The following is a 25625-nucleotide window of genomic DNA, read 5'->3' on the forward strand; positions in this document are numbered from 1 at the left end:
CTAAACTGAGGGTATTGGTAAATGCTGTAGAGTTATTTTAGACCCTAAAATATAGGGTCCCAAAATAATAATGGTACTTGCTCCTGAAAAAACTTTTCCCTCTACCCTCCTCAGGTCTCACGGTAGTAACCCGCTCTCCAGACAGCAATAACGTAGCCAGCAGTACTGTTGGAACTGCCCTGCCAAAATTTGCCATCCGAGGGATGCTGAAAACCTTTGGGCTTCATGGAGTTGTCTTAGATGTTGATTCAGTGAGTGAACAGCCTTTTATATACACTGAGACTTTCATGCCCAGACTCCAAATACCTTAAAAAGTGATTATACAGATAGATTATTCTTCAAATTAGGGATAAAGAAACCAGGCTGAGTGCTGTCATGCCAGATGACTTGCCTGAGATTTTCTCATGGGCCCAGATCAGCGCTGACTGTAGAACGTAAGCTGTTAACTCTCAGTGCTGTCATCGCCTTCAGACCATGCTGCTGCTGCTGTTTTTTTCCATGAACCATGTTCAGACTGCCCCTACCTTATATCTACCAAGTTCCAAGGGAAAATTCTCCTGTTGGCCTTGATGAATGGATGATCTGTCATTGTCATGATTGTTATACAGACTCAAAGAAATAGTTTTGTGATTTTGATCATGTCATCTTACTGGTTCTCGCAGCCTCAGTTTTCCCGTCTGTAAAATGAGTGTATTAAGCTAGATCAGTTGTTTTCTTCTCAGCTTTGCAGAGCCCTCTCATGGGGCTCAACAAGGTTTAAGGTGGGGTGGGGTGGCAGGGGGGAAGGAATAGAAGAGAGTAAGGGCCAAGCCGAAGCTTTCTTTTGAAAACAGAGGCCTTGAAGGCTGTTTGAAGGCTGTGACTACATAATCCTTAGGTTACATGCACATGCTTGCATTTCTGTTTCCCATGCAGGAAAAACTGATGAAATAATACACAGATCAAGCCTAAGAGTCTCAGATATAGAAGTATCTATCACCACATAGATAAGCTTTGGTATCTGTCTGTCTACGGATACAGATAATGTTAGGTATCACTAATGCTTTGAAATTGAAAATTTTACATCTTCAACTGACTCCATTTTACCAGAGTATAATTTATTATTTTTTTATTATTATTATTATTTTTTTTTTGCGGTACGCGGGCCTCTCACTGTTGTGGCCTCTCCCATTGCGGAGCACAGGCTCCGGATGCGCAGGCTCAGCGGCCATGGCTCACGGGCCCAGCCGCTCCGCGGCATGTGGGATCTTCCCGGACCGGGGCACGAACCTGTGTCCCCTGCATCGGCAGGCGGACTCTCAACCACTGTGCCACCAGGGAAGCCCCAGAGTATAATTTAAATCATTACATTTTTAAGAGAGGCTGTTGGCTGGTGATTTACTAAGGTGAACTTTCAAGTAGAAAATTCCATTAGTAATACTGTTAATCTCCCACTGCCTGCTGAGACAAGCTCTGATTCTGGTTATCAGAAAGTACGTAACTGACAGTATTTTTCAGCAATGGAAACGTGTGAAAGGAAAATTAGAAAAATAGAAATTTTGTTAAAGTAATAATCTGTTATGTCTCAAGTGGTTTGATTCCCTTTGTTTTAATAGTAGTCCCTAAATCAAGATTACATTGCTATTTGAATCCAGAATGTGTATTCATAAGCTTACATTTTTATTTTCCTAGCAATAAAATAGAGCGATCAGACAGATTCTCTGCTTTTACAAAATTATTAACATAAAAACAATGAACATAAATTTTACCTGGCAACAATGCATGTTGAACTGTTACTGAAATATACCACTCTTCTCTTTAAATTTCTAACTCATATTACATTGAAGTTCTTTAATTTATTGTACCAATTAAAATTTCCCAACTGCTATGAAAAAACTAAATACACTATCCAGATATCTTTGAACTTTTAGCCTCAATCAGTGACATGAAACTAGTATTTACTGCTATAAAAGTTTGGTCTTATATGTATACATATGTATTTTAAAACTTGGGGGAAAAAGTCAGTGCTCAAAAAACAAATAAATAAAATAAATAAATAAAAATAAAAAAAACAAAAAACAAATAGACATTTCCTTTTTCTATTGTAGGTAAATGAATTGGTGCAGGTAGAAACGTACCTCCGAAGCGAAGGTGTGCTGGTCCGATACTGGTATCCTATTGATATGTTGGAAAGGCCCCCAGCAGGCTACCGAAGGACTGCCACCAATGGGCTGGTCACCCTGGACAATACCAACCTTCAAATTCACAGGTAAGGGAATGCCCTGGGAGTCCAGTGGTTAGGACTCCGAGTTCTCGCTGCCAAGGGCCTGGGTTCAGTCCCTGGTTGGGGAACTAAAATCCCACAGGCCACGTGGCATGGCCAGAAATTTTTAAAAAATAAATAAAATATAAATTCACAGGTAAAATTGAGCCCTTCTTTCTAGTGGGTCACAGAAATCCACTTACTCTGTTTTATCACATGTGCCATTCATCGTTGACAAAGAAGGCTTTTCTTTCAAAGCTAAGAGAGAGACAGAGGCAGCTAGTAAAGATAACAGCGAATTGCAAGAGTTAGGAAGAAAAGTTGCAGGACCCAGTATCACCTGGCCTATGCCGTGGGTACTCTGCTGTAAGTTGGGGGTGTTGAGGGGTGTTTGGAGATTTGAAGAACGTGGAAAAGTTCTAAAGTGTAAACCGAGTCAAGAAGACACAACTAAGAGGAGTCCAGGCACTGTGTGAGCAGCCAGCTCATTTCTGTTAAACTAACAAGGTATTCCTTGTGTGCTCCTTTGTGCCCAGCACTTTGCGGGGGTCTCTGAGGGGACCTGTGCCTGCCCTCTGTGGGTTAAATCCTAAAGATCTGGCAAAATTCCCTCACATGCACCTGTAAATTCCTTCTTTCAGTCATAAAAATTCTTGCAACAATTCAGAAGAAAATATAATGATAAATGGAGCTCTCTGATAAAACTTCCCATAAACTATTTTTCATGCTGTTCATCCAATAGCATTGTAACTTCTCATTATATTGTCAGTTTTGAAGCAACTTGAGTGTATCTCCAGCTTAGACCTCTCTCTGGAGCACCAGATGGATGTATCCAACTGCCTCCTTGCCATCTCCACTCAGATGTTTCATCGCCCCATTTGGGTGGTCTTAAGTTCAACTTGACAATCAAATTCACAAGACCCAAATAGGCTATACTTGGCACTAGCTTCACCTAGAAAGATCCAGGATGGGAAGCGTGGCGTGCCACAGGGAAGTGTCGTGCATACATTTCAGCAGGAGTCATAGTCATCCACACAGAAGTTCAAAGGCTATACTTTGACCCCACCCACCCACCCAGTGACAACCCAGGTGTGAGGGCTAGACTTAACGTCGCTGTGTTCACGTGATGGCTGAGCAGCCCCACGTCCCAAATAGAAGCCGGTATCTTTTGTAACAACTCCACAGGCATAGCTTCTAGGGATTTTGGCAAGAGTCAGGCCCAGTTAGTAAGAGCCACCATTTTCTGGAAAGCCCGAAACTGTAACTTCCCACCAAGAGCACTCTTTTTTCAGTCCTCCCAGTGCACCTTACCAACTGGGGGTTGTTTTGACCATAAGCAACATGCCTGGTAATATTGCTGATATTCCGGAGTTCCCTGGTGGCCTAGTGGTTAGGATTCCCGGCTTTCACTGCCATGGCCCAGGTTCAGTCCCTGGTCAGGGAATTGAGATCCCGTAAGCGACACAGTGCGGCCAAAAAATACACACACACACACACACACACACACACACACACACACACACAATACTACTTTTGTCAGGTTTTTAGAACTGAGCTGAAAACAAGTTAACCGAAGTCAGCTCTTACATGGACAAGGCTAATCTAATAGGTGCCTAAAATGTCGCATGTGAGGTGGAATTCGGGCCTTCTCCTCCACCGGTCTTTCCACATCTGTGAGGGGTGCCCAAGTCACCCTTTGTCCTCACTGCCTCACGTAACCAATCGGCAGGTCCCATTGACTCTTCCTCCAAAGTACATCCCAGGCTGCTTCTCTCCATCTCCACCTCCACCACACTGGTCTAGGCCTCAGCTCTCCCTTCTCTGCACAGCAGCCGAGTGATCTTTTAGAAACACAGATCAGATCATTCATCTCTCTCCTCTAATTCAGACGTTCCCATGGCATTCCACTTCCCATGGAGTAGAATTCAAACCCTTAACCTGGCTCACCAAACCCTCCCCGAGCCTCAGAGTCTGTCTGCTTCTCCCAGCATACTCTCCTTCTGCAGTTTCTCTCACACACCAAGCTTGTTTCCTCCTCAATGTCTCTGTATATGCTGTTCCCTCTGCCTGCAGTGCTTTGCCCAGAACTTTGCATGGCTGTCTCATTCTTTTTTTTTAAATTATATTTTATTTATTTTTTATACAGTAGGTTCTTATTAGTCATCCATTTTATACACATCAGTGTATGCATCTCAATCCCAATTGCCCAGTTCATCACGCCACCACCTGCACCCCCCGCTGCTTTCCCCCCTTGGTGTCCATATGTTTGTTCTCTACATCTGTGTCTCAATTTCTGCCCTGCAAACTGGTTCATCTGTACCATTTTTCTAGGTTCCACATATATGCGTTAATATGCGATACTTGTTTTTCTCTTTCTGACTTACTGCACTCTGTTTGACAGTCTCTAGATTCATCCACGTCTCTACAAATGACCCAATTTCATTCCTTTTTATGGCTGAGTAATATTCCATTGTATATATGTACCACAACTTCTTTATCCATTCGTCTGTCAATGGGTGTTTAGGTTGCTTCCATGACCTGGCTATTGTAAATAGTGTGGCAATGAACATTGGGGTACGTGTGTCTTTTTTTTTTTTTTTTTTCGGTATGGGGGCCTCTCACTGTTGTGGCCTCTCCTGTTGTGGAGCACAGTCTCTGGACGTGCAGGCTCAGCAGCCATGGCTCACGGGCCCAGCTGCTCCACAGCATGTGGGATCTTCCCGGACTGGGGCACGAACCCGTGTCCCCTGCATCAGCAGGCAGACTCTCAACCACTGCACCACCAGGGAAGCCCCTGCATGTGTCTTTTTGAATGATGGTTTTCTCTGGGTATATGCCCAGTAGTGGGATTGCCGGGTCATATGGTAATTCTATTTTTAGTTTTTTAAGGAACCTCCATACTGTTCTCCATAGTGGCTGTATCAGTTTATATTCCCACCAACAGTGTAAGAGGGTTCCATTTTCTCCACACCCTCTCCAGCATTTGTAGTTTGTAGATTTTCTGATGATGCCCATTCTAACTGGTGTGAGGTGATAACCTCATTGTAGTTTTGATTTGCATTTCTCTAATAATTAGTGATGTTGAGCAGCTTTTCATGTGCTTCTTGGCCATGTGTATGTCTTCTTTGGAGAAATGTCTATTTAGGTCTTCTGCCCATTTTTGGATTGGGTTGTTTGTTTTTTTAGTACTGAGCTGCATGAGCTGTTTATATATTTTGGGGATTAATCCTTTGTCCGTTGATTCATTTGCAAATATTTTCTCCCATTCTGAGGGTTGTCTTTTCATCTTGTTTGTGGTTTCCTTTGCTTTGCAAAAGCTTTTAAGTTTCATTAGGTCCCATTTGTTTATTTTTGTTTTTATTTCCATTACTCTAGGAAGTGGACCAAAAAAGATCTTGCTGTGATTTATGTCAACAAGTGTTCTTCCTGTGTTTTCCTCTAAGAGTTTTATGTATCCAGTCTTACATTTAGGTCTCTAATCCATTTTGAGTTTATTCTTGTGTATGGTGTTAGGCAGTGTTCTAATTTCATTCTTTTACATGTAGCTGTCCAGTTTTCCCAGCACCACTTATTGAAGAGACTGTCTTTTCTCCATTGTATATCTTTGCCTCCTTTGTCATAGATTAGTTGACCATAGGTGCGTGGGTTTATCTCTGGGCTTTCTATCCTGTTCCATTGATCTGTATTTCTGTCTTTGTGTCAGTACCATATTGTCTTGATTACTGTAGCTTTGTAGTATAGTCTGAAGTCAGGTAGCCAGATTCCTCCAGCTCTGTTTTTTTCCCTCAGGACTGTAGGTGTCTTTGCCAATAGCTTTGGCTATTCGGGGTCTTTTGTGTCTCCATACAAATTTTAAGATTTTTTGTTCTAGTTCTGTAAAAAATGCCATTGGTAATTTGATAGGGATTACATTGAATCTGTAGATTGCTTTAGGTAGTATAGTCATTTTCACAGTGTTGATTCTTCCAATCCAAGAACATGGTATATCTCTCCATCCGTTGGTATCATCTTTAATTTCATTCAACAGTGTCTTATAGTTTTCTGCATACAGGTCTTTTGTCTCCCTAGGTAGGTTTATTCCTAGGTATTTTATTCTTTTTGTTGCAATGGTAAATGGGATTGTTTCCTTAATTTCTCTTTCAGATTTTTCATCATTAGTGTATAGGAATGCAAGAGATTTCTGTGCATTAATTTTGTATCCTGCAACTTTACCAGATTCATTGGTTAGCTCTAGTAGTTTTCTGGTGACATCTTTAGGATTCTCTATGTATAGTATCATGTCATCTGCACACAGTGACAGTTTTACTTCTTCTTTTCCAATTTGTATTGCTTTTATTTCTTTTTCTTCTCTGATTGCCGTGGCTAGGACTTCCAAAACTATGTTGAATAATAGTGGTGAGAGTGGACATCCTTGTTTCGTTCCTGATCTTAGAGGAAATGCTTTCAGTTTTTCACCATTGAGAATGATGTTTGCTGTGGGTTTGTTGTATATGGCCTTTATTATGTTGAGGTAGGTTCCCTCTGTGCCCACTTTCTGGAGAGTTTTTATCATAAATGGGTGTTGAATTTTGTCAAAAGCTTTTTCTGCATCTATTGAGATGATAATATGGCTTCTCTTCTATTTGTTAAAGTGGTGTATCACATTGATTGATTTGCGTATATTGAAGAATCCTTGCATCCCTGGGATAAATCCCACTTGATCATGGTGCATGATCCTTTTAATGTGTTGTTGGATTCTGTTTGCTAGTATTTTGTTGAGGATTTTTGCATCTATATTCATGAGTGATATTGGTCTGTAATTTTCTTTTTTTGTATTATCTTTGTCTGGTTTTGGTATCAGGGTGATGGTGGCCTCATAGAATGAGTTTGGGAGTGTTCCTTCCTCTGCAATTTTTTGGAAGAGTTTGAGAAGGATAGGTGTTATCTCTTCTCTAAATGTTTGATAGAATTCACCTGTGAAGCGATCTGGTCCTGGGCTTTTGTTTCTTGGAAGATTTTTAATCACAGTTTCAATTTCATTACTTGTGATTGGTCTGTTCATATTTTCTATTTCTTCCTGGTTCAGTCTTGGAAGGTTATACCTTTCTAAGAATTTGTCCATGTCTTCCAGGTTGTCCATTTTATTGGCACAGAGTTGCTTGTAGTAGTCTCAGGATGCTTTGTATTTCTGCGGTGTCTGTTTTAACTTCTCCTTTTTCATTTCTAATTTTATTGATTTGAGTCCTCTCCCTCCTTTTCTTGATGAGTCTGGCTAATGGTTTATCAGTTTTGTTTATGTTCTCAAAGAACCAGCTTTTAGTTTTATTGATCTTTGCTATTGTTTTCTTTGTTTCTATTTCATTTATTTCTGCTCTGATCTTCATGATTTCTTTCTTCTGCTAACTTTGGGTTTTGTTTGTTCTTCTTTCTCTAGTTCCTTTAGGTGTAAGGTTAGATTGTTTATTTGAGATTTTTCTTGTTTCTTGAGGTAGGTTTGAATAGCTATAAACTTCCGTCTTAGAGCTGCTTTTGCTGCATCCCATAGGTTTTGGATCATCGTGTTTTCATTGTCATTTGTCTCTAGGTATTTTTTGATTTCCTCTTAGATTGGTTTTTTTTTTTTTTTTTTTTTTTTTTGCGGTACATGGGCCTCTCACTGTTATGGCCTCTCCTGTTGCGGAGCACAGGCTCCGGACGTGCAGGCTCAGCGGCCATGGCTCACGGGCCCAGCTGCTCCGCAGCATGTGGGATCTTCCCGGACCGGGGCACGAACCCGTGTCCCCTGCATCGGCAGGTGGACTCTCAACCACTGCACCACCAGGGAAGCCCCTCCTCTTTTTTTTTCTTTTTTTTTCTCAGTACGTGGGCCTCTCACTGCTGCGGCCTCTCCCATTGCGGAGCACAGGCTCCAGACGCGCAGGCTCAGCGGCCATGGCTCATGGGCCCAGCCACTCCGCGGCACGTGGGATCTTCCCAGACCGGGGCACGAACCCGTGTCTCCTGCATCGGCAGGCAGACTCTCAACCACTGCGCCACCAGGGAAGCCCAGCCCCTCCTCTTTGATTTCTTCAGTGATCTCTTGGTTATTTAGTAACGTATTGTTTAGCCTCCATGTGTTTGTGTTTTTTACGTTTTTTTCCCTGTAATTGATTTCTAATCTCATAGCGTTGTGGTCAGAAAAGATGCTTGATATGATTTCAATTTTCTTAAATTTACTGAGGCTTGATTTGTGACCCAAGATGTGAACTCTCCTGGAGAATGTTCTGTGAGCACTTGAGAAGAATGTGTAATATGCTGTTTTTGGATGGAATGTCCTATAAATATCAATTAAATCTGTCTGGTCTATTGTGTCATTTAAAGCTTGTGTTTCCTTATTAATTTTCTGTTTGGATGATCTGTCCATTGGTGTAAGTGAGGTGTTAAAGTCCCCCACTATTATTGTGTTACTGTCGATTTCCTCTTTTATAGCTGTTAGCAGTTGCCTTATGTATTGAGGTGCTCCTGTGTTTGGTGCATATATATTTATAATTGTTATATCTTCTTCTTGGATTGATCCCTTGATCATTATGTAGTGTCCTTCCTTGTCTCTTGTAACATTCTTTATTTTAAAGTCTATTTTATCTGATATGAGTATTGCTACTCCAGCTTTCTTTTGATTTCCATTTGCATGGAATATCCTTTTCCATCCCATCACTTTCAGTCTGAATGTCATCCCATCACTTTCAGTCTGAATGTGTCCCTAGGTCTGAAGTGGGTCTCTTGTAGACAGCATATATATGGGTCTTGTTTTTGTATCCAATCAGCAAGGCTGTGTCTTTTGGTTGGAGCATTTAATCCATTCACATTTAAGGTAATATCGATGTGTATGTTCTTATTACCATTTTCTTAATTGTTTTGGGTTTGTTTTTGTAGGTCCTTTTCTTCTCTTGTGTTTCCCACTTAGCGAAGTTCCTTTAGCGTTTGTTGTAGAGCTGGTTTGGTGGTGCTGAATTCTCTTAGCTTTTGCTCTGTAAAGCTTTTGATTTCTCCATCGAACCTGAATGATATCCTTGCCGGGTAGAGTAATCTTGGTTGTAGGTTCTTCCCTTTCATCACTTTAAGTATATCATGCCACTCCCTTCTGGCTTATAGAGTTTCTGCTGAGAAACTCTGTTAACCTTATGTGAGTTCACTTGTATGTTATTTGTTGTTTTTCCCTTGCTGCTTTCAATAATTTTTCTTTGTCTTTAATTTTTGCCAGTTTGATTACTATGTGTCTCGGCATGTTTCTCCTTGGGTTTATCCTGTATGGGACTCTCTGCACTTCCTGGAATTGGGTGGCTATTTCCTTTCCCATGTTAGGGAAGTTTTCGACTATAATCTCTTCAAATATTTTCTCGGGTCCTTTCTCTCTCTCTTCTCCTTCTGGGACCCCTATAATGCGAATGTTGTTGCATTTAATGTTGTCCCAGAGATCTCTTAGGCTGTCTTCATTTCTTTTCATTCTTTTTTCTTTATTCTGTTCTGCAGCAGTGAATTCCACCATTCTGTCTTCCAGGTCACTTATGTGTTCTTCTGCCTCAGTTATTCTGCTATTGATTCCCTCTACTGTAGTTTTCATTTCAGTTATTGTATTGTTCGTCTTTGTTTGTTTATTCTTTCATTCTTCTAGGACTTTGTTAAACATTTCTTGCATCTTCTCGATCTTTGCCTCCTTTCTTTTTCTGAGGTCCTGGATCATCTTCACTATCATTATTCTGAAGGTTGCCTATCTCCACTTCATTTAGTTGTTTTTCTGGGGTTTTATGTTGTTCCTTCATCTGGTACATAGCCCTCTGCCTTTTCATTTTGTCTGTCTTTCTGTGAATGTGGTTTTTGTTCCACAGGCTGCAGGATTGTAGTTCTTCTTGCTTCTGCTGTCTGCCCTCTGGTGGATCGGCTGTCTCATTCTTGTCATTCAGATCTCAGTGAATATGTCACCTTTCCAAAAAAGCCTTGCCTCACCATCTAAAGTAAGCCCACAGGAGCACATTGTCATAACACTGTATTTTATCAATACTTCCCTTCCAGGACCTGATATTTTTGCTTTTTTAAAAAATTTGTTTATTGTGTGTCTCCTCCCTCTAGAACATAAGCTTCCTAAAAGCAGAGACCTTGTCTGATTCTTTGCTAGAGCTCCCAGTGCTTAATCTGGGCCCTGGCTCACACTGTAGACTCCAAATATTTGTTGAAAAGGATCCCCAAACATATATGCTTGAATATCAATATGGTACTCTTAAAGTTTTTAAAAACTTCTTTAATAAGACTTTCAGTCATATTTTTGGCAAATTTCTCTGATAGATGAAACCTATTGACTGTTGACTAGCAACTTAGAGAAAAGGCAAGAAAGTGTTTCTCAAGGTTACAATCAGGCTACAGATGTAGGACATTTACGATCAGTATTAATATGGTGATCTCGGTATTGGGAGAAATATGAAACATGCCATAGATTTGTTTGATCAATACAATGATGGAATTTCTGCTCATAGTATGGGTTTTCATCAGAGGTGTACTCTGCCTAAAGTGCTCACGTGGGTTTGAGAGAGGACTTTAGAGAATGAAGAGGTGGTGTGGGGGACTCCTCAGCAGAGACTTCAGAGACATTAACAGTCTGCAGAGTCGACCGAAAATAATCTCACTCCAGCTTCCTCCTGGCAACTTGAGGCTTTTCAATCTGAGGAGAGAGCTGGGGGGAGCCTGTAGGGCTTTCAGCTTTCATAGTCAGACCTCATCTGTTTTGCTGCCCTGGTCCTTGTGAGCTGTGCTAGTACTGTCAACAGGCAAACTTCTGAGGAGGGAAGAAGCAGGTGGAGTTGGTTTGTTTTAAATTCTGGCGCAAGAATATTACAAACTGGTGGAGCCGAGAAAGAACCCACCTAACATGCACCATCGTAGCTGGTTTCTTTTTTGTCTTCACTTTATACGATGGACCAGCATTACCTTTTTTTTTTTTTTTTTTTTGCCGTATGCGGGCCTCTCACTGTTGTGGCCTCTCCCGTTGTGGAGCACAGGCTCTGGACGCGCAGGCCCAGCGGCCATGGCTCACAGCCTCAGCCACTCCACGGCATGTGGGATCTTCCCGGACCGGGGCACGAACCCGTGTCCCCTGCATCGGCAGGCGGACTCTCAACCACTGCGCCACCAGGGAAGCCCAGCATTACCTTTAATTTGGGTCAGTAGGTAATATCAAGTGACCCCTGTTGGCTCCGAGTGGGTTTAGACCTAGACTTTATAGACACAAAAGGTCTACTTCTTTTTCTTTTTTAATTTATTTTTTATTGAAGTAGAGTTGAATTACAATGTTATGTTAACTACTGCTATACATCAAAGTGACTCAGTTTTACATATATATATATATATATATATATATATATATAAAACATTCTTTTTCATATTCTCTTCCATTATGGTTTATCATAGGATATTGAATATAGTTCCCTGTGCTATACAGTAGGATCTTGTTGTTTATCCATCCTATATATACCAGTTTGCATCTGCTAATCCCAAACTCCCAATCCATCCCTCCCCCAACCCCCTCCCCCTTGGCAACCATCAATCTGTTCTCTATGTCCATGATCCTGTTCCTGTTTCATAGATAGGTTCATTTGTGTCATATTTTAGATTCTACATATAAGTGATATCATATGGTATTTGTCTTTCTCTTTCTGACTTCACTTAGTATGATAATCTCTAGTTGCATCCATGTTGCTGCAAATGGCATTATTTCATTCTTTCTTACTGCTGAGTAATATTCCACTGTATATATGTACCACATCTTCTTTATCCGTTCATCTGTCAATAGCCATTTAAGTTGTTTCCATGTCTTGGCTATTGTGAATAGTGCTGCTTTGAACATAGGGGTGCATGTATGTTTTTGAATTATAGTTTTGTCTGGATATATGCCCAGGAGTGGAATTGCTAGATCATATGGTAACTCTATTTTTAGTTTTCTGAGGAACCTCCATGCTGTTTTCCACAGTGGCTGCACCAATTTACATTCCAAAAGGGCTACTTCTAACTTGCCTTCTTGATTAAGTGCTTACTACCAGCAGAATTTTTAATTATGGTGATTAGTTAATAAAATACAGGGAGCCTCCCCTATGCTTAGTATTAGCTAGATTAGATTCTTTACCAAGAGATGCATTTCTAAATGAGACCTGCTTAGTCACTAATGAGCTATTATTCGAGGTGAATGCCAATCACTTCATAAATTCATCACATAAAAAAAAAATGCCCACACTGAAATTTTTATAATAGCTTTACAGAGATACAATTCACGTACCATGTAATTTACCCACTTAAAGTATACAGGCCAACAATTTTTAGTATATTCACAAAATTTTGTAACCATCATCCCTCTCAGTTTTAGAGCATTTTCATCACCCCAAGAAGAAACCCCACACCCATTAGTAGTCAGTTCCCCTTCTCCCGTCCCCTAGCTCAACCCCGCCAATCTAATTTCTGTTTCTATGGATTTGCTTAATTCTGGACACTCTATATAAATGGATTCATAATATGTGAGCTTTTGTGTCTGGCTTCTTTCACTTAGCACAGGGCTGTCCAGGTTCATCCATGTCGTAGCACGTGTCAGTGCTTCATCCCTTTTTATTTGTGAATAACATTCCATTGTATGGATTTACCGTGCCTCAGTTGTTGGACATTTGGGCTGTTTCCACTTTTTGGCTACTCTGTGTATGCTACTATGAACACATGTATATGTGAGTCTTTATGTGAACATATATTTTCATTTCTTTTTCCATGGTGGTTTTTGAGTTGGGAAAAATCAAACATAACTAAATGTGGCTTTTTGTTTAAAACACAAGTGTCTAACTTGGAGCACAGAACATGAGGCCAGAGAAACCTGAGATGTGGTCCTTCCCCTTCAGCAGCCCATGGCCCGGCCCAGTGTGGAGGCTGGAGCGTCAGAGCTCAGTGTCTGTCCCCTGCCCTTCCCTTGCAGGGAGCTGCTGCGCTGTGAGGCCGCACTGGCCAGGCTGTACTGCCGCATGGCCCTGCTCAACATCTTCGCCCCCAAGCTGCCTCACCTGTTTACCCGCCTCTTCCACATCCCTGCCATCCGGGACATTACCCTGGAGCACCTGCAGCTGCTGTCCAATCAGCTCCTCGCTCCTCCCCTCCCAGGTAAACCTTGGCTTTGCCGCTGTCACTGCAGAAATTAGGCCCAGGATGGAATAGCCCTGAGGGTGAGCCGGGCGCCAAGCAGGAGCTGTGCTTAGTGTCCTTGTTCTCCACATGAGCAGGGGGAGGAATCCCAGCACAGGACCTTTAGACTTAGTGTAGATAAACTGCACGAAAGACTGCAGCTGTCTTTGCAGTGCTTTCTCACTCTTTGAAAAATCTAAGTGTATTAGATGACATATTTAGTCATTAACCTATTAAGCATTCATTAAGCAAACTAATCGTGGATCAAAGAAAATGAAGTCTTATTTATGAAATCTAGTCACTGTACTGTTGTCACAGACATTCTGTTTGACGTGTAAAGACAGGAAAACGTTCCTGCCATCAAACGCCACCAAAGAGACCTAATTGATTCATCGTGACCTCAAGCGGAGCTGTTTTAATAGGCCAGCCTGTGTGCATCTGCTCAACATGGGGCCCTTGGGGTGTGGGCTCATGCTGTGTGTTTGCTTCCTTGGTGAATACTAAGTGATGACTCTGCCCTCAACCCGGTTGAAGACTGAAGGGCTCCTTATGTCTTCCTCTGGCACCTTGGCCTCCAGCCTGCTTCCCTTGACCTCCTAGCTACTAAGATGGGAGCAGGAGTGAGAGGGCAGGTGGCATTCTAAGCATAAAGGACATCTCTCACAGCCATGGGGTCCCAGCCAGTGCCTGTGTGAACTACATCTCCACAGGCCACTTCAGCACGTGGGGTCCAGTGGCCCACCCCAAGAAATTAGAGGCTCCAAAACAGACCTGAAAAGCTTTAACATGCTTGTGGAAGAAGCTTTGCCACAGTGACTAACACTTGCTTTATAAACTCCACTCTGAGCTACTCCAGTGGTTCCTTGGTGAAACTCCAGGTTGGCCAGGGCAGCCGATAGGTTAGGCTCTGGGAACCCCTGAATCCAAGCAGCTCCACTTCTACCTGCTTAGTAGACCTGGGCTTCAACTCAGGTTTTTATTTTAGGCAACAGTTTTGTAGCTTAAAAGAAAGCAAAAAGTTAAAGACCGCCGAACTCCTGAATCCCCCACCCCCTGCAGGATCTGACTGGTAACGTCTATTATCCAAGATGTATGTCCAAGCTAACCCATCCTGGTTTTCTGGACAGAATGCTCCTGGTTCTTTACTCAGGGTCTCACAGCCCTTGGCTGCTGCTGTTCTTGTTGACTTGTGTTTTCTTTCCTGTCCCCAGACGGCACCATCAGCTCCAGCTCCATCCTCCTGGCACAGTCCCTGCAGCACTGCATCCATTCCCAGAACTGCTCGGCCACGGACCTCTTCTACCAGGGCAGCTCCCAGACAGTGAGAGAGTGGCTCAACGTGGCCATCACTCGGACCCTGCACCAGGGTGAGGAGAGCCTGTTGGAGCTGACGAAACAGATCTGCTCTTTCCTGCAGGTAAAAGTCCAAAGTTCTGATGTCCCTAAACTGAGGTTACAGGTTTCAATTGGAAATCTTATGGGCTGGCTGAAAATGACACTTTCTTCCCCAAGCCCCACTAGTCTGCTTTTCTTCGCAGCTCCCCTGCCTTGTCCCATCCGTGGTGTCCTTCCTCCCAGAGGGCTTTTTTGTCCTCCTGATCCTGTTACAGTGTGTGCATTGGCTCTCCTTTGCCTGGGAGCTGGGAAAAGGAAATGCTCTCTTGTGTTTAACCCGTGGCTTTCCCTGTTAAATGTCTCTGCAGACGGCACCAGAGCAGTTCCCCTCCGAAGAGTTTCCAATTTCCGAGTCCAAGGTCAACATGGACGTCAATTTCCCCGGGGCGGCTTTCGTAGTCGTATCTTGCAAAGAAAGTCAGTCTGGATTCCGCAAAGAGTAAGTTGCCCGTACTGTAGAAGTTGGTGATTGGGAGACAAAAGTAAGATAGATTCTGGTACAATTTACAGAAGAAAAAAACTCATTGCTTTTATTCTTTAATGCATACTGTACTTGAACATGATTTACAGTTCTTCCCTAATTTCCATGTTTTGGAAATTAGTCTATATAAAGAATGACCTTCTAAAATGTAATGGAGGTGACTTACGTGTGCCCAGTTCTCACCCCGCCTCTCACAACAAAGTGTTTGTTGACATGGTTGGACTCTGCTCACACTCATCCCTCCTCCTCAGCTCCTCTCTGTACAAGGCACCGTGGGCGCGGGTGCTCGTGTACGGGCTGGGCCACAAAGTGAAGCGAAATGGCCAGCTAAACCTCATCGAGGCCATCTGTTACCCGCGGGATGCGTCTCCAGCCAACACGGGGCTCACGCCGCCTCCCACCACCAACCAGTACCCTTCTGTGATCCTCTCCACAGACAAAGTCCACATCAAACTGGGTAAGTCTCTGAATTAGCTCACGGTAATAAGCACAGCTTTGAAGTCATTCTCTGCTTTCCTTCTTTGTGAAAATTGAAAGGATTTTCTACCGTGCTGTGTTCCAGTTTCCTATGGGTAAAGAAAAGGACTGCTTGGGGCAGTGTATTTCAGAGACAGTGGATTAAAAGTTCTCCCTTTCCTGCCAGGGGAAGACCTGGCAGATGCTGCCCAGACTACAGTGGGGATTTCCTTTCCTTTCACAAGCGTGTGCTGTTCAGAATGATCTAAACAGAGCAGTCCCATCGTTTAGCTGTAATAATCCTGGCTGCCCTTCAAGTTCTCATTAAACCTGAACTCTCTCAGGTATAACGTGGCTCCCTGGGGCACGGGCCTCAGTGACCATCTGCTCCCCATGTCAATGGTAAATAAAGCCTGGTGGTGGCCAGGCTGGGAAGCCCAAGTGGTCTTGTCTCCCTGGCATCCTTTGTTAAGCCTCCGCAGATTTGGATTTAGATGAGGTCTCCATCTCTGTAAATCCTGAAGCTCTCGCTGACTGTCTGCTTTGTATACTGGGGCCAGCTGACTCTGTTTCTGAGTCAACACACAGAGGAAGGGAAACCTAGTGTCAGACTTGCACTGCACGTCCTTGGCATGTTGGACAGGAGAAGATGGACACATGTTTGTTAGAGGCAATTATAAAGATGTATTTGAACTTTCAGCCAAAATTGGGCCTTGGCTTCTGCACAGATCCAATCCTGGAGACACTGCATCCTTAGGGAATAAAATGAAAGGACATTTCTTAAGGTATTTGGTCAATGCTAAACAAGTTTATGATCTCTTTTTATTAGGGTCTGCTTTTTTCATTGTATTTTGCCTGCACTGTTTTTAAAATTTATGTTAAACACAGAAGATCTCTGTCTTACCTATCATTCCCCAAATAAACATTCACCCCAAAGTACAAGCCAGTCAACATGGTTCCTCCTGAGCCAGCCAGAGACCCCTGGTACCCCAGCTTATGTCTGACCAGTGCTTGCGGAGGGGGTTGGGGTGCGGTGCAGGGTGTGACAGGGATCAGACCTCAGGGTCTTTCTTCTCTCATCGTAGGCAGCTTTGGTCAGATTCAGGCCATGACAATGACCGAAGGCAGTAAAAGAGAATTCTGGTAGCTCCTGAAGTCTAGGGGCCCCCTTGCTGGTCCACTCTGTAAATCTAAAATAAGCTGATGCTCCCATGGGATTGCAGCTGCACCAAAGGGCTGGTTATTTCTTTACCAGGCTGGGACCATTCCAGTGAAGCATCTTTTAAAGTCTGACTTCCTGTTTCCATGCCAGGTCATCAGGCTGGTTGGTATCTGACTGACTGGGAGATGTTTATCCTTCCCTGTCCCCACTGCTGCCCTTTGTCCCATTCTCACACCAACAGGTGGACTCCTTGGAGGATGTCCTCCGCTCCTCCTGCGCCTGCGGCTGACTCCGTCTGGAGTGTGGGGAGTGACATTTCCTCTCGCCCCCAGTGCATGAGTGGACAGGCTTTCTGGCCCTGTTTCTCTGGGCACACCTGGCAGGTCTTTATCGCAAGCTTGTTTTGATCGGGTGCTACCAGTCATGAGCTTTCCTTCTGGACCCTTCTTCTAGGGGTGTCTCCCCCTCCCGGAGCCGTGCTGGTGTTACACTCTCTGCCCCTTGAGTTCCCACTGGCGATGGCCTTCGCAGAGCAGCTGCTGTCCTGGAAGTCGGAGGACGGCGAAGGGAGATCTGAAGACGAGCCTGACACCATCCCGACGTCCGTCCTCCTGCAAGTGGTGGAACTGCTCGGTGAGACCTTCCTTCGCTCAGGATCAGGCTGGTGGAGCTGGCCAGGTGCCTGGGGAAGGAGCTGGCCGGTGCGCCTGGGGTGGCCATGTGGCCTGGGTGGCGACAGCTCTCGTCAGCTTGCTGTCAGTTGGGCTTGGGGAGTTGAGTGGAAAGTGTAGCCTAGACTTCGAAGTCCATGACTTGCAGGGTGCTTTCATTATTGTGAGGGGTGGCGTCTAACCAGGAAAATAAGATTAATTTTATCATACTTTACTTTAAAACACAAACATTATTGTAACTTTGGTTCTGTAACATTGTCCACTTCCATACCACCCTTCACCTTCAAACATTATGACCTCACAGCACCTGAAAGGTTACAGAGAGATGGCATTGTAGCAAAACTCATGGAATGGTAAACTTAAAAGAGTTGTGAACTTAGCATATAAATTTACCTCAAATTTTTTCTAAATATTGAGTTTTAATTAATGATATGTCTGCTTAAGTGGTTAGGGATAAAAATACTGATATCTGCAACTTATTTTGAAACAATCAAAAACTAAGATGAGTCTATGGATGAATAGAGGGATAGATAGATGTGTAATAAAGCAAACACAGCTTTGTTACACATGTAATAATGTTAATGGTAGAATCTAGGTGGTGAGCATCCAAATACTGACTGTATAAGGTGTTCAACTTTTTTATATTTTTGTATTTTTTCATAATAAAATGTTGGAGGGAAAAACATGTTGGCAAACTCAGGTGCCCTCAGGGGTCAGGGAGATGATGTGAGAGGAATTCAAAAGGAAAGTGGACCCAGGACCTCCAGGGAACTGGAGGGCACGTGTCCTGTGGGGCAGCCACTGAGCCCTGCTACTCATTTGCTGTATAAGAACATGGCCCTAGTCCTACCAGATACTGTCACTTTTTATTTCAAGAAAATCCAGAAATCTAGATATTGATGTGAATTTCCCAGTTTCTAAATGTCGACAACTAATTCACATTCTTTAAAACACATTGGGCAGGGTGTCGGAAGAGGTGAGCAAGGGAACCAACCACTGGCTGTGGGAACGAGATGTATGTGGCCGGTCTCAGCTCTCGGGCCACCATTTGCAATTTTGGTGGAGATTTCTCTGCAAGCCCATCGTCTTCCAAAAATGTCCAATGGCAGAGGAAGGACAATGGCAAGAGAAGGGAATAGGAGCACCTGAGGGCCTGGCCTTAGGCCCCATTGGCCTTTATTCCCTGTCAGTGGCTCCATGAGCACCATGTCCCATGACAGCCATGAGTTCATTACCAATTAGAATTATCAAAACAGCATCACCCCTGAGAGTAGTCAGCCTAGTCCCCTCCTTCATGGGTGCTGGGCCTAATTGGGATTCTCGGTAAGTCAGCCAGACCTGGCCGTTGGGACTCCCTGTCCACAATGTGACTGAGGATAGAAGACACGCATCTGGCATGAAGGGGACCTTGGCACAGATGTGTGGCCCACGGTTGTTCTAGACAGTATTTCCTAGACTTCAGTCATTCCCATGCCACCTTTATGTGATCTCTGCCACGTCTACAAATCATGCCTATCAACATTTATTGATTTCTTTTTATGGCAATCAACTCCTTCCTTTTTTTAAACTTATACTGAATTTTAAAGGAAACTTTGTCTTGCTACTTTAAACAGAAAATTCGTATCCCTTGCCATAACTAGAAGATAACTATAGAAATAAAAAGTTAAGCAGTTACTGTTAAGAAATTCTGGCTAACTACTGTTCCCTGTCGAAGGCTCTGGGTCTCTGGGCTATCCTCTATTAAGAATGTTCTAGGGACTTCCCTGGTGGCGCAGTGGTTGGGAGTCCGCCTGCCGATGCAGGGGATGCGGGTTCGTGCCCCGGTCCGGGAAGATCCCACATGCCGCTGAGCGGCTGGGCCCGTGAGCCATGGCTGCTGAGCCTGCGCGTCCAGAGCCTGTGCTCCGCAACGGGAGAGGCCACAACCATGAGAGGCCCGTGTACCGCTTAAAAAAAAAAAAAAAAAAAAAGAATATTCTAGCCCCAGAGTGAGGCTTTCTTGTTGACAAAATCAGGACTGAAAGAGGAGTTTAAAAGGAATCATTTTTCCACGTGTATTTCTGAGCTATCTGGTAAAATTGGATTGTATGCCCCCAGTAGTAAGCGTCCCATGGTTCAGGAAACATTATGCTAGTGATTTGTCACCAACCTGCTTAATAACTTTATGAGAAAGAAAACAATGATTTCGGGGTCAGAGCTGTAGAAGCTGGTTCCATGCGGTCACCTGGCACAGGGGTGAAGGCCACCAGCTCTGGGGCCAGCCTGCCCGGCTCTGCCCTGTGAGATTGTATGACCGTGTGGCAGCCGTGTGAGTCCTTCAGCTCTTTGAGCCTCTGTTTCTTCATCTGTGAGATGGGGATGGAGGATGTAATGTTTGTTTCACGCGGTCGCTGTGAGGGCTGACTCCATTAAAGTGCCTTAGAACAGCGCCTGGCACACAGTAAGCTCTGTATAGTTGATTTTTTTTTTTTTTTGGCTTTCATTCGCCTCAGGAAACTTCCTGTGGACCACGGACATGGCGGCCTGCGTGAAAGAGCTGGTTTTCCACCTCCTGGCAGAGCTCCTGCGCACAGTGCACAGCCTGGAGCAGAGGAAGCACCCTGCCGGCCTGTCCTCGTCCATTGCCCTCCAGCTGAACCCCTGCCTGGCCATGCTGATGGCCCTGCAGTCGGAGCTCCACAAGCTGTACGACGAGGAGACTCAGAGCTGGGTCTCGGGCAGCACGTGCGGAGGCTCGGGGACCGTGGCGGCCACCGACCAGGGCAGGTTCTCTACGTATTTCCACGCACTCATGGAAGGGTGCCTGGCGGTGGCCGAGGTGACCCTGCCTACCAACATGAGCGTCACTGCCAGCGGGGTGACGTCGGCAACCGCCCCAAGCCTCAGCGACTCGTCATCCTCCTCATCGTCCTCCCCAGGACAGACGCCGCAGAGCCCCAGCCTCCTGTCCAAGAGGAAGAAAGTCAAGATGAAGCGAGAAAAGGCCTCCTCCTCTGGGAAGCGCCAGTCCTCGCGCTCAGTGGACTCGGACCCCGCCGTGCTGAGCATCGGGGGTGGCAAGCCCGAAGACATGCTGTGGTTCCATCGCGCCCTGACCTTGCTCATCATCCTCCGGCACCTCACCAGGAAGGACCCGCAGGGGCTGGGTGTGACGAGCGACGCCATTGCCGACGCCTGCCAGGCCCTGGTGGGTCCCACCGCCCATAGCCGCTTGCTGGTGATCTCTGGGATCCCCACCCACCTGGACGAGGGCATCGTCAGAGGCGCCATCCGCAAGGCCTGCAACGCCCACGGCGGGGTCTTCAAAGACGAGATCTACATCCCCCTGCAGGATGAAGACCCCAAGAAACCAAAAGACAAGGCCGAGGGCGGTGATGGGAAAGCCGAGCCAGATAAGACCCTTGGCTTCCCCAGCACAGACAGCTTGGAGGTCAGCACGTCCCGCAGCCCGACCCCCGCCATGAGCATCAGTGCGTCTGCATCCACCAGCCAAGCCTCCATCTGCAGCTCCCAGGGCATCTTGCAGACGGTCAGCGACATCTCCGCGGAACCGCTGCCCTCGGGCCTAGAGCTGCCCATCCCTGCGGGCTTATTGGAGCCCCACGTAGTGTCCAGCCAGGAGAGCCTGGACGTTTCCCTATGCAGCACCAGCAGCCTGGGCAGCCTTGGGAGCCTGGGGGAGCCACTGGACAACGCAGAAACGGCCTCAGTGTCAGACATGGGCTCCATGTACACAGTCACATCCCTGGACAACCAGCCCCTCGCAGCACGCCCCATCAAAGGCTTCGCGGTCGTGGAGGTAAGCACCTCACACCTTGGCAACCACTTAAATCATGAGCGGTTAGAATCCCCCAGGCCTCTTTAAGCCTTCCAATATTATTTCCAAGGGACTAACTAGTGGGTGACATTGGGGCACTTAGCGGGCTCCCTGAGGCGGCTCTTGGAAACAGCAGTGATTAGTCATGTTGATTATCTGTATTTGAGGTCCCATCTCTGAGTGTGATAGCAAGTCTGTCAGGAAGTAAATACAGTTCATTGCGGAGTGTGGGAGGGGCTCCAGGGGCTGACCTTTCCTGATGGGTGGGCATCATCAAGTGTTTTCCAACTCAGGCCCCAGTGGCCTCTTTCTGAGTGACTTTGGGTTGTTTTAACCATTGCCATTGGCAGGAGGGATCCCCACTGAGCAGGGTGAGAACAGACTTGCCGTTCTGTTCTGAGTGATTCTGAGTTTCAGATGCTGCGCGTGTTGCCAGATTACATTTCCACTTCAAGATCCCATGTGCTTCCTGGGCCTCCTTGTTTAGACATCCTGCATCCTGTGTCTCCCTGCCCACTGTGTAACAGCAGTTGGGTGCAGAGTAACAACCATCCTCGCCCTTATTGGATACGGAGGGGAAGGCAGCAGGAGGAGAACGTGCACCCCCTTGCTCCCCACCCCACGGGCTCTGACAGGAGAGCTCAAAGATCCAGGGGTGGGCTTCCTCCCAGAATCTGTCCACCTTCTCCCTGGGGATTTCCTCGGAGCCAAGCGTGGACTTGAACCCCCGGGGCACCTGCGTAGAGCCACAGACCTGGCCGGGGTTTAGCAACAGAGATGTCCAGTTGAGCTGTTCTCCTGCAGGTTACCACTTTCAGCACATACGAGAGAGACTTTGCCGGGAAGGCCAGCTCGCCCCAGCCAGGCCGCACTCCCAATGCTGAAGACAGTAGAGGGTTTCAGGGACAGATGGGAGGGAAAGAAAGTTCATACAGCTAGCTGAGTGACTGGTCTCTCCACTCAAATCCTTACCCTTTTCCTTGTTCACACAGATTAGATCCCGAGCCAAAATCGAGAAAATCCGAGCAAGTTTATTTAACAATAATGACTTGATTGGTTTGTCAAGTTTGGATGGTGAAGATGAATTGATGGAAATGTCAACGGAAGAGATCCTCACTGTGTCTGTAGTAAATCAGAGTTTGTTTGATACGCAGGGGAGCCCAGGGTTAGAAGATTATTTCAATGATAAGTCAATTAAAGGTAGGTTATAGATTTTTTTTTAATTAATAGACTTTTTTTTAGAAATTTATAGAAAAAAAACTGAGCAAAAATCATACCCCTCTTGGGACTTCCCTGGCGGTCCAGTGGTTAGGACTCAGTGCTTTCACTGGCACGAGCCTGGGTTCGATCCCTGGTCAGGGAACTAAGATCCCGCAAGCCACGCAGCGCAGCCACAAAAAAAAAATCATACCCCTCTCCATGTCCTGTTTTCCCTATTTTTAACATCTTACCTTAAAGAGGAGCTCTGGGGGTCAAAGATTTAAGAAGTGATTCAGGGAATGTTGGGAAGATGGTTCACTGCTTGGTTAACAGAAGGTGCGCTGTGTACACGATGTGAAGAGAGCACTGCTGCTCCCCCAGGAGAGCCGTCAGGGCTCTGAAGGCCAGCGGGCAGGCCCTGCCACAGGCCTGCTATGTTCAGCCAGCCGAGGGACCACCAGGAAATGCTATGCCACAGCCTTGAATGTGGGCTTGCATTCAAGTTGCTTTTTTCCTTTTGTCTAGTCAGGCTTCCCCTTGTTTGAGTTCAAGTGTATTTATTTTGTTCTGTCCTCTAGAGCTAGAATGTACCCTGTACATTGCTGGTAATCAGTTAGTCAATATGCTCACGGACAGCTAACACCTCGCCCTTTAAAATGAATTCTTGGGGAAGAACCGGTTCCAGTTCCTTTTTCACAAAGTCCCACTTTGTCATTCTGGTGGCTCTTATGTGGGGGGACCCTACCCTGTCTGGCTTCCCCACTTCTTCTGTTCAGCCAGGACCCGGGCTCTATCAAGGCCCCACAGAGCTGGATCTACCAGATCCTGAGGCCAAGAGCTCACCCCCAGCTTCACTTCAGAAGCAGCAGCAATTTTTCTCCTTTCTTTTTATAACTGTAGTTCTTTGTGTTGTTGTCTTTATTTTGCATCAGTCTCTCTCAAATTTTTAAATTTTTGTTTTTTCTAACTCTTTAATATTGTTTGAAATTTCATAATAGAGTTGTTGAGTTCGTTCTGTTTTATGTTTTCTGAGGACAGAAATGTAATATTGAGTATGGATTTTGTTGTTGTTTCAAATTATTATCCCCCAGTCATGAAATTTTGAAATACTCCCACAGGGCTGGGACCAGAGTGAGGTAAATGAGGCCACAGAATTTAGTGGGGCTCCAAAACAACTCAGTAATCTAGATAAATAATTATTTTAATATAATACTTATGAAAGTCAAAATTAATGCAAAATATCCATGGTGAACAAACTGTTAAAAGTTTAAATAAAGACAGGATCAGTATTAATGATTTTTCCTTTTGTGTCAGGCTTTAATATGGCTCAGCACAGTACTTTTAATATTTTGCTCATCATGGGTTTTTGTATTAATTTTGATTTTTTTGAAGGACCACGTTACAATGTGTATCTTGATCTCTGAGTTTTTGGGGACTCTTGTGCGTGAGGGGCTGCCTCTCTCTCCTCACCCTGGTTTCAGCCCTGTTCCCTTATTAGTGAGTACGGTGCCCACTCGGCTCTCAGCTCCCCACGTGGGGGTGGCTAGTGTACGATTTGTGGCAACCCTGGGGTCTTTTTCTGCCATAATTAATGCTTTGCCAGTGTTTTCATGCTTTAATCCGAATTTAGTTCTAGCTCCTGATTGTATTTTGGTCAAACCTTCCACGTAAGATACTCAGTCTTTTGATAACACACTTACCACGTTACAGCCACATGCATTTTGCTCAAGACTCTAAGTTGTGGTTCTACTGAATCAGCTCTTAGGTCTCGACCACGCCTTCCGCACACCTGTCTCCTCACCCTCAGCCCAGATGCCCAGGGGACCTTTGTGCCCTGGCTCCTGAAGCCCGGCCTGAGCTGGGTGTGGCTCTGGAGGGTCAGACCCCCAGAGAGAGGGGATGAGGAGGATGGGCTGGAGGACAGGGTGTGATGAGCAAGTCAGTCCTGCCCGCAGGTGGGGGCCCTTGGCCACGAGGAACATGCAGATGCAGTGGAACATCCTATGTTCCACTGGGAACATTCCTGACTGGCCCCTTAGGAAAGGTGAGAGCATCTTCTGGGGTGCTTATTTGGGGACCAAAAAAAAAAACAAGTCTTTTTTTTCTCGTGCTCAGGGACAGTTTTCTTGTATCTGAGAGAACTTTCTTTTCCACCTGCTGGCTGGGCCAGGTTTCAAGTGCATCCTCGAATAATAACTGGTGAACAGCTTGTACTTTGCCCTAAAAGTACTTGCAGCCTCTACATCCTCTTGCTCCCTGGGGACTGTCCATCACAGACATGTTGAAGTTAAGGGAGGTTCAACCTCCATGATAAAGAGACGCTAGAGTACAGTAACTCAGACCCAGTGGAAGTTCATTTCTTGCACATGTAAGAGTCCAGGGTGAGCCCCGAGGTCTGCCATCCGGGGGCTTGTTATCTCCACGCAGCCAGTGGCGGGATGGGTGCAGAAGAGAACATGATCTCAGAGAAGCAGCAGTGAGCTGTGGCGTGAAGTGAGATCTTAGTTCCCTGCCCAGGAATTGAACCTGGGTAGCCTGGATGAAAACCAGGAATCCTAGCCGCTGGACCAGCAGGGGCTAGAGGCTAGAGGCAAAGTTCCCCTGGCCCTCACCCCCATTGAAAACTGTGTTTCTCAAGGAGGCGAGAACTGTAAAAACAGGTACAAAGTTTATTACTGGGGACATAGAACAACAACAAGTGGGAGAGCACACAGAGAAACAGTTTGTTGAGTTGACAGAAGCAAGGCAGAGATGCACACTCGGGAGAAAGGGTGTGGGCGTCCTCCCTAATGAGGAGGAGCCCAGTAAAGAGGCCGTTAAGTCATGCATATGGGGCAGTTCTTCCGGGTCTTTGTTTACCTTTGGCCAATTACCTGGTTTCTTTTTCCACACCTGCCCTGCCCTAGGACCCTCCCCAACAGGCGTGTGCAACTTTTCTCCAAGATGGATTCCACCCCAGAGGCCTATGGGAGGGCCTTGGCATCACATATTATGGGGTGGTGCCCCTTCCTTTGTGACCCCCAAGGAGCCTTTCTGTGCAT

General features: G+C 45.4%; 1 protein-coding gene across 1 annotated transcript in view; it reads left to right on the forward strand.

Moving 5' to 3' along the window:
- Positions 1-25625, forward strand: part of HECTD4 (HECT domain E3 ubiquitin protein ligase 4) — a gene marked incomplete at both ends in the record, with an annotated part of 188671 nt that overhangs the window by 148101 nt on the left and 14945 nt on the right. The window contains 9 exons of the mRNA XM_079717670.1: positions 115-251; positions 2088-2248; positions 13200-13381; positions 14614-14819; positions 15106-15236; positions 15530-15735; positions 17350-17529; positions 20060-21366; positions 22377-22584. Coding sequence (XP_079573796.1) covers positions 115-251; positions 2088-2248; positions 13200-13381; positions 14614-14819; positions 15106-15236; positions 15530-15735; positions 17350-17529; positions 20060-21366; positions 22377-22584 — 2718 coding nt within the window. The remainder of the gene's footprint in view (positions 1-114; positions 252-2087; positions 2249-13199; positions 13382-14613; positions 14820-15105; positions 15237-15529; positions 15736-17349; positions 17530-20059; positions 21367-22376; positions 22585-25625) is intronic.

This window comes from Hyperoodon ampullatus, assembly GCF_949752795.1.
Source record: "Hyperoodon ampullatus genome assembly, chromosome: 13".
Taxonomy (NCBI): domain Eukaryota; kingdom Metazoa; phylum Chordata; class Mammalia; order Artiodactyla; family Ziphiidae; genus Hyperoodon; species Hyperoodon ampullatus.